This window comes from Podarcis bocagei, assembly GCF_964188305.1.
Source record: "Podarcis bocagei genome assembly, chromosome: 10".
In the NCBI taxonomy this organism is placed as follows: domain Eukaryota; kingdom Metazoa; phylum Chordata; class Lepidosauria; order Squamata; family Lacertidae; genus Podarcis; species Podarcis bocagei.
The window spans coordinates 17451747-17461265 of NC_138135.1; the positions used below are offsets into that span (position 1 = coordinate 17451747).

At 43.0% G+C, this 9519-nt stretch overlaps 1 protein-coding gene across 1 annotated transcript in view; it reads left to right on the top strand.

The window, feature by feature from the left end:
- The window catches only part of PLCZ1 (phospholipase C zeta 1), a 52189-nt gene extending 43232 nt beyond the window's left edge, over window positions 1-8957 (top strand). The window contains exons 11-13 of the mRNA XM_081210060.1: window positions 4356-4488; window positions 7417-7566; window positions 8805-8957. Coding sequence (XP_081066186.1) covers window positions 4356-4488; window positions 7417-7566; window positions 8805-8893 — 372 coding nt within the window. The 3' untranslated portion in view covers window positions 8894-8957. The remainder of the gene's footprint in view (window positions 1-4355; window positions 4489-7416; window positions 7567-8804) is intronic.
- Window positions 8958-9519: the final 562 nt, after the last annotated feature.

The following is a 9519-nucleotide window of genomic DNA, read 5'->3' on the forward strand; positions in this document are numbered from 1 at the left end:
TGTGGCGGGAACGTAAATGGCGTTTCTGTGTGCTCTGGCACTCGTCAAGGTGTTCCTTTGCACCAGAAGTGGTTTTGTCATGCTGGACGCATGACCCGGAAAGCTGTCTGTGGACAAACGCCGGCTCCCTCGGCCTGAAAGCGAGATGAGCACCGCAACCCCATAGTCACCTTTGACTGGACATAACCGTCCGGGGTACTTTACCTTTTTTTTTACCTTTACCTGGTCACAGAAGTCATCTCTATTTATTTTTGTCCGACTTATCCTTTGATTATTCCGAAGCTGCTTGATCTGGCTCCCATACTGGTGGTTTGTTCTGCCTCATGACTCAAAGAGCTAAAAAACAAGAGCTTACCCTTTTCCTGCCTGTTCTGTTCTGTTTGCCTTTGACTTCATAGGGACCTTGCCCCCACAGCTGGTGCTGCTGATCAGATGTCCATCCATCTTAGTGATGGATGCTGGAGAATCATGGTGGCTAGAGGGTCAGGTTTGGATATGGAAAACTCTGCTTCAGATCCCCTCTGGACTGCAAAGTTTAATGACTGGTTGTGGGGATCTTTTAGTGAACTGCCCCACAGGCATGTTGTGAGGCTAAATGGCACACTGAACCCCTCGGAGGAAGGTTTAGGGCACATTTGCAGCATGTTCCCAATTTCCTCAGACGTTGCTATAAGTGGCCTCAGCTTTGGGTTGCTTGAACCTGCAGGGCACCATCCAGTTAAATCAGGGCTTGCACTCAGTTTAGTAATGCGGTCTGAATCCATTCCTGTACCTTACTTCTTTCAGAAGGCAGGTCGGCTTTCCACTTATCAGTTATTGTTTTTGTTATGCTGAGATTAACTAGCTTATTTTTCACATATAACCTATAAATATCATTTGTGTGCTAAAACTTTGTGACATAGACCTTTTAGTTCAAGCTGTGAGGCTCATACGTAGCAGTGGTACTGAAAAATTGCCAGTCAGAACTAAAATAAATCACACCTGCTTGATTTATTATCTGCAATATTTTCTTGTGCTTTTCCTCTGCTTGCTGTTGGAAATAAATACCTTGAGTACCACAGATGCTGAGACTAGCTTCTTGCAAATGCTATTTAGTCATCAAAGGCATTTGGCACATTATTAAATACCACTGCTGTAGTTCATTGTCTTGTTACACAGTTGCCATTTTGCCCTGCGTTTGCAAACATGTGACAATGAGCCAGCTTTGTAACACCGATTCAGATTTTAAAAAATGCACTCAAAAAGTTTGCCCCACTTAATTAATTGCAAAAAAAAAAAAAAGACTGAAAGATTTTGTTCATGCCAGTGTGTGCTTTTAATTAACAGAAATTCTTCACTTAAGTAAGGGCTGTCTCTCTGGTTTGATCCAATAAACACTTAACATGTTCAAAATAAAAAAATTCCTTCCAGTAGCACCTTAAAGACCAACTAAGTTAGTTCTTGGTATGAGCTTTCGTGTGCATGCACACGAAAGCTCATACCAAGAACTAACTTAGTTGGTCTTTAAGGTGCTACTGGAAGGAATTTTTTTATTTTGACTATGGCAGACCAACACGGCTACCTATCTACTACTTAACATGTTGCAATTTTATTGGGCTTTGAGCCTTTTGTTTAAGGGAGCTGCTGCAAGGCTAAGGGAGCAATCCACAGTCCCAGCCAAGGAACAGTGGGGCTGGGCAGAGGGACAGCAACACTACGGCATTCAAAGTTCTGCTCTTGGTACTGGCCAGGGCAGAAGCTTATTTTACGTTTTGCTAGCTCTAGGCTTCTGCTGCAGAAAGGCCCAGTTAGGCCCCATCTGTGGCCTCCAGGAAGATCCATGTGTGGCCCAGCTCTGCCGCTCCCCCCATCCCCACAAATTTCAGGGCCTCCTGAAGGGAGCAAACACCCCGGGTAGGTTGTCAACAGCTTGTGCTGGTGGTGGGCACAGCAGAAACCGCCCCCTGCCATCTGTGGAGGTGGTGGTGGTGGAGAAACTTCTGCCGCATCTGAACCTGCCACTCCCTCGCCCAGAGGAGTACAGAACCACGGTTTAGGATTGCTCTGCAAGGAAGTGAAGTGGGAAATCCCTGGTTCAAATGTCACCTCTGTCATGACCTCACTAAATTGCCTTGAGGAAGCCAATGTTCTCTCACACCAGCAGTATGGTATAATAATACTTAACCTGCTGTACAAGGTTATTGTAAGCACCCTGAGATAATGTACCCCAAGCCCTATATCAATTTTGAAGTATTCTGACTATGATACTCCAGGCATCCCTGCCTTTTCAATGAAGTTGCTTGAGCGACTTCTCTTTGTTGCAGTCGCCCCCCCCCCCCCATTTTGCTGGCTTTTGGTCCATTCCTCTTAGCCCTCTGACATCCCATAACCCGTTTTTTAATGGGTTTTCTGTAAATGTGTAGCGCCTCTGCTTAAAATGTGGTGCTAGGCTCTGGAATGGGCTTATTATGTTTAGGAGCCAGAACATAGTGCAGTGTATGCACAGACAGATATCAATAGTTCTGCTGAGACTGAGTGAGTTTCTTTTTCTCTAGTGAAAGGTTGGGAAAGACTATAAAATGTCTGTGGGGTTGTGAGGAGATCAGAATTGTTCAAGGTCAGAAAGAGAGAGAGAGAGAGAGAGAGAAAAGGGATTAAGTAGGTGGTGATTGAAGCAAGTGATTAGTGAATGGGTAGATATGTACTAAAAAACACCCCTCTAATAAGACAGTTTTGTGGTGGATCAGTTGCTAAGAGATGTGATAAAATGAAATGCCCTTGCAATATAGAGAGTATTGCAGTAATACGAGGGCCTTTTTTATGAGAAACTAAGGGCACTTCCAGTTGACCTTTCGAGCATTCATCCTGATTTGTTTGCAGGATGATTAGACGACATTGACTGTTTATTGAGAATTCATTCTTATTTGTTTGCATTGAGGTTAGATGGGGTTGCGTCAAAGCATATGTTAGCTCATATGTCGCAGTGCATTTTCCCATTGTTTTCTTTATTGCAAAAGTCCGATCTTTTGGGGAAGCAGGATTTTTGCACAAGACCTCCCAATCAACTATAAAACACACAATTTGAATTTGCCAAATATATGTTTAAATTCCACCTGAGAATAGCAACTGTCTGGCAGTGCCCTAAGTCTGAGAAATACAGGCATGGAAGCACCCTTTGGAGCAGGATGTAAGATGTGTTGCATAGCATTCTACTCAAACTTCACCTGATATACTCTGAGAGAAGACTTATGGGCAGTAGCTTTTACAGGTCTGATCTAACTATATGAAAGAGATTTATGTAAATAACAAGCAAAGCAACAAGCACATCTAGTACCAAGGACTGAGTATATTTTGCCAGTGACAAACTGCTGCTGTTATCCACTGGGATTTTCAAAAGTGGTGTTGAAATCATAAGTCATCATTACTCGGTATAAAATATAGAACCGTTGATACACACTGTGATTTGCAAAGTAGCATGAGCAAAAAGGAGAAGTATTTGTCCAAAGAAGCTTGTTGCAAGCAGCATTCTGACAGAACAGAGACAAAAAGAGGCACAAAAGATGGAGAGGAGGGGAAGTGCGGAAGAAGAACATGCTCAAGTTCACTGTACTTATTTTTACTTTCAAGGGGGAACAAGGACCTCCTTTTACCTAATTACAGATGCACTTGGGGGGCTTGGGTGCAGAAAATGCTAAAGATTGCACATAAATGAAGGAAAACAGAGGCTCATAGTAGGCATTATATGTCAGATGTGGTTTTTTTTTTAAAAAAAAATCTTTTTAAAATGAAAAGTGGCCATGGCAATTGTAATCCCAAGTGGAGGAATAGCAGGTGAGGAGTTTCTTGTTCCTTTCCCATGTAGTCATTTTTTCCCCATTCAAAATTGCCCTTCCTCTTGCTGCTTTTCCATCTTTGGTGATTTGATAACATGTATATGGGAGGAAAAGAAGCTTGGACTCCCCAGTATTACACAGAAAATTGAGAGGACACGATTAAGCAGCCCCTCCCTCCCACCATTCCTCTTGCCCCAATAGCAGCTCAAACACTTGTTTTTTTTACAGCTGTTTCATAGTTAAGGGTAAATAATTCTCAGTTAGCTTTGTCCTGTGTGGTAGGCTTCCCCATCTGTTTTTCAGTAAAACCATTGATGCCAGAATAATAATCAATTGCATTTTACAGAATAATAATCAATTGCATTTTACAGTGCTGGAGCATGATTTCTGTCCTCATCCTGAAGCAAAGTTCTTAACCCGAGGTACTATTTCTGGGTTAGCGGCGTCTAACCTGAAGCGTATGTAACCTGAAACGTATGTAACCTGAGGTACCATTGTATATCCCAGTTGAAGCTTATGCACTGTTGTTGTTTTTCTGTGCAGCTTATCAGCGGTCATCAATTACCACCTAGCAGTCTCTCCAGGAGTAATAAAGCTGACCCCCTAGTTCTAGTAGAAATTTATGGTGTTCCGGAAGACCATGCAAAGCAACAGAGCTGTGTAGTTAAGGGCAATGGTAAGTGCAACAGTCTATTGGTTGTGTAATGTTTCAGTAATTTAGGGATTTAACTCATGGGCTTGCATAGCTTATCAAAGTTTTGCCTTTGGCAACTGGGCCTATGTACAGAAACAGCAGTGCATAAATTAGTAAGGAAAGCATGAATGGTACATACACACACAGAGAGAGTTCTTATATGGAATATTAAAAATTCCATTATTTGAATGAATTAGAAAGGACAGGCTAAAATACATACATTTACATGTGTATGGGGGAAAGTAGAACAAAGGAAAGATCAAGCTTTGTTCTAATTGCATTCTGTGGAGGTGGACAGGTTTGTTTCCCGCCTTCATTGTTTACGTCAGAGCTGTAAGTGGGCAGTGGAAGAAAACAGACGGAGAAAAATGGAGGAATTTGTATGTTTGTAGTACCAGTATACCTCTCTTTCTGTGTTTTTGCTTGTCCCTAGTTGTCTGCTGTGGTTTTAGTGCTTCTTCCGGGGTGTGTAAAAATGTATGTTACTTGAACAGTTGAGCCACTACAGAAGCATACAGGTCCCCACACTGTGGACAGACATACACTTTTGTTTGCAGAAACAAGCTCATAGAAAGCCAGTCCTGTAAGCTGGCAGCCCAAGCCAGCTGTGTGAAGCGCTGATTGCCTGGTGCCTGCAACACCACAAATTTCCCTTTCCTTTTGGTGATGGGCTGGGCCAGAGCCCAAAGTGGGTGGAGCAATAGATAAAGATTTTACTTGTATGTAGTAGGCTGCATTCTACATAACCTCACACATGCCTCTCTGTTCTCTATCTGGATAAGCAGGTGGCATTGTCAGAGTTCAAGGACACATTCCATCCAGGCAAAAAGACTTGGGGAATGAAGTGGGGCCACTGGGGGGGATATGTCTCTATCTGGGGCAGATGGAGACGTCTCTAGGCCACGTTTGGTCCCTGAGCCAGAGGCTTCCCATCCTTGTCATGTATAGAAGCTGACCTGATTGCAGGTGAATCTTGCTTCAACACTGGAGATGAGGCAGTGCCTGAGGACAGCAGACTAGTTTCGGGGAAGCAGGACAGTGTGAAACGCATCAAGCTGTGTCCTCCAGCATCTCACTGCCATTCTATAGGATCTGCCTAGTGATAAGGCCACCCCTGCAGGAAAGTCTGTTTCATCCCGTCAGCTTCTGGATTTCAGTTGTTGGGAATCACAAGTGGCGAGAGCTCTTTCTTCTTCTTTGGCAATCACCTATAGCTGAGTCTTCCATAAACATGGTTTTAAAAGTGAGTCTGTAAGTGACTGTGGAGGCCAATTCTGGACCCACATGTCCTTCCCCATGGGGACTTAGGTTTCCAGGCTGGAGTTGATCATGGTGAGGGTTTGCCAAGCGTGCCTTCCTCTTAGCACGTGAGTTTGTGCATCTTCAAAGCCCATGACACCTTTGGTAAAGGCTGTTCTCCAACTGGAGCGCTCGCAGGCCCGTGTTTCTCAGTTGTCGGTGTATATACTACATCTTTTTAGATTTGCCTTGAGAGAGACTTTGAACCTCTTTTGTTGACCACCAGCTTTACGTTTAACATTTTAAAGTTCTGAATAGAGTAGTTGCTTTGTAAGGTGATCATCAGGCATCCACACAACATGACTAGTCCAACAAAGTTGATATTGAAGAATAATTGCGTGACACTGGTGATCTTTGCTTCTTCCAGTACACTGGCATTAGTTTGCCTGTCTTCCCAAGTGATGTGTAATTTTTTTCGGAGACACCGCAACATCCAACTCCTTGCAGGCTTCCCATCAGGTTGGCCACTGTGAGAACATGGTGCTGGATTAGAGAAGCCTTTGGCTTGATTGCTTTCTTAGGCTTGCAGTAGAAAAAAAAAAATCCTGGCAAATCTTGAAAGTTGTGTCTTTTATGCATCCTTGGTGTCTTTCCACTATCCCTCTGCAAAAGAAAGAAAGAAAGAAAAGAAGCATTACGACAAAATTAAGGGAGGAATCAAATCACTGTGTCACTTCAAATGGTTCACCTCATTATGGTTCACTGCTGGAAACTGTGCACAGTTGTGATTAAACTAAAAAGAAGGAGCCTGTCAGTGGATCATTTAAATTCCAAAGGGACAGCTCTCTACTGCAGTGTAATGCCAGTTTTAACATCAGGCAAACAAGTCTAGGTGTAGTTGAATTTTTCAGCTTTCAAATTCCCAAAAATGAGGAGTGCTAAAAAAGTTGGAACACAACTTGGGAATTCAAAAGATATTTTGGTTAAATTAATGTAATTTAATTTTGCTTGGTAAGCAAAATGTGTAAACTTGCACAGAAATCACTAAAAATGATTGCCTAGTGCTTGAAGTTATACATTACCATTATTATTATTTTATTATTTAGCATTACCTGACATTTTCAGAAGGTATAAATTAAAATTCTGTAGTTTTCCAAAAGCAGTTTATGTGCTTCTTCATCAAACTTAAACCAAGCTAAATGTTGTCCAATCATAAAAATAATAGCAGATTTGAATTCCTCACACCCAAAAACCTATTTTTAAGACAACATTGGATGGCCATCAGTGATGCATGCTTTTGTTGAGATTCCTGCATTCCAGGGGGTTGGATTAGGTGACTTTTGGTGTTTCTTCCAATTTTGTAATTCTATGATAGAGTCCCCAGACTGGGACTCAAGGTGGTTTACAGATAAAAAATAGAAAAGCATAGATATAAAACAGTAAAAGCTAAAAACATAAGAAGAGTTTCTACTTAGCCAGCCTTTGTTTTGCATTTGTGGGAGCATTTCAGACTTGTACTCCTGCAATCAGTGAGAATCATCAATGAGCAGAGAAAGAAATAGGAAACAAATGGAGGTTTTATTTTCAGTGGTCAGTGAATAGAACACAATTAGCAATGTAGAGTTGTTTTAACAGATCATTGCTTGTCTTATATTGCTTTCTTTATTTCAGCTTTGAGTCCCAGGTGGAATGAAACATTCACATTTAACATCCAAGTTCCAGAGCTTGCCTTAGTACGATTTGTTGTAGAAGATCAGCTTTCTCTCACTTCCAATGACTTCCTTGGGCAATATACTTTACCACTTCTGAGCATGAATAAAGGTATTAGTCCCCCTCCCCCCCATGCACAAATCCCTAACAACAAATTTTTCTCTTCTTGATTATGATATGCAACATAGCCTTAAATTGAGTGCTTCCAAGGTACAGTGGTTGTGTTACTATCATTGCTGAAACCAGATCTGTTCAAAAAATTGCTGTGGTGTTACTATTTTTAACCATGTTAGTTGCCTAGCTTTAATTTGTGACATTGTGGAGAACTGAATGGGGCGTTAATTGTTGAGTCTTCACTGTTCCTAAAAGTGTGAACTCTGCTTTCCCTTTTATACAGATCAACAATGTTGTCTTTTAATGTGCATCCTTTTGGAATTTCTGCAATCTTCATTTATTTCAGCTGCAGGAGCTGTCCTGTCCTCTACCACATGTTTACTTTGTTACTTACAATTGTAGCTGACCCTTCTAGGTGAATGTAAGGTAAAGGGACCCCTGACCATTAGGTCCAGTCGTGGCCGACTTTGGGGTTGCGGCGCTCATCTCGCTTTATTGGATGAGGGAGCCGGCGTTTATCTGCAGAAAGCTTCCGGATCATGTGGCCAGCATGACTAAGCCGCTTCTGGCGAACCAGAGCAACGCACGGAAACACCGTTTACCTTCCCGCCAGAGCAGTACCTATTTATCTAATTGCACTTTGACGTGCTTTAGAACTGCTAGGTTGGCAGAAGCAGGGACCGAGCAACGGGAGCTCACCCCGTCGTGGGGATTCGAAACGCTGACCTTCTGATTGGCAAGTCCTAGGCTCTGTGGTTTAACCCACAGAGCCACCCGTGTCCCTTCTAGGTGAATGTAGGGGCCAGTTAATACATTGGTTCACATACAGTTGTTTTAGGAGTGTGCAGGTCCATAATGGTGCTTACAACCTATTTGTGTGAACCGGTACCTCCATGTATTTCTGTAGTCATCCTGATTCCCAGGATGCCACTGGCCACATCCTCAAGGCTGCAAGCCCAGTGACTGCTCTGTGCGCTCATAGGTTCTTATAGGAACATAGGAACTTGTCTTTTAGCAAGTCAAACATTGGGTTCTTGCTCTGCACTGTGTACACTGACTGGCAGTGACTCTCCGGGGATTCAGGCAGAAGTCTTTACCTGCCCTACCTGAAGATGTGAAGAGGACTGAACATGGCTCCCTCCTAGGTTCCATTTCTTGGGACAGAAGTAAGGTTTACATGTCTATGTGAATCACTTTGCCTGTAATCCACTCATTCATTGCTATTGCATTTACAGGTTATCGCCAGGTTCCACTTTTTTCCAAACTTGGTGTCAACCTGCGTCCTGCTTCACTCTTTGTGCATATTTGGTACTTTAACCAATAATGTTTGCTAACAGAGCTCCCTCAGCAGCCTGAATCCTCAATAAAGAAACCATGGTTTAATAGTACTACTTTGTTACTGTCATAACTTATTTTTACTTGTGTGAGCCAATGGTATTCAGTATGCATAAAGGCCATATGAAAGTTGCTTTGCTGAATCATTGTTCTGTGTCAGTCTTAACAGCCAAGTCAGATCATAGCTGTCAAGCGTCCCTTATTTGAAGGGACAGTCCCTTATTCCAGCGCCATGTCCCGCTGCTGTCCCTTATTGATGGATGTCCCTTAAATGATGTCCCTTAAATTTCAAAGGAAGCAGCTCCTCTCCCTCCCTCCCTGCCGGCCAGGGAGGAGGGAGGCTCCAACTGTGTTGCTTGACTGTGTTGCTCACCCAATAAGAAGTCTAAGAACAACTGGGGGGTGGAGCTTGCATGCCTTGTGCCAATCAAATCGGCTGCGTTGCCTGGGGACTCACCTTTGCTCAGCGCTTCCCAGCGGAGAGGCGACGGTGGTTTTCCTTGAGGCTTCATTTGGCTGCTGGCTGGGCTTTCTACCTATGGCTCAGAGGGGCTCAGAAGTTGAACATACCTGTGCTGAGTGCTCGGATCGGAATCAGATGGATACGTCATTGAC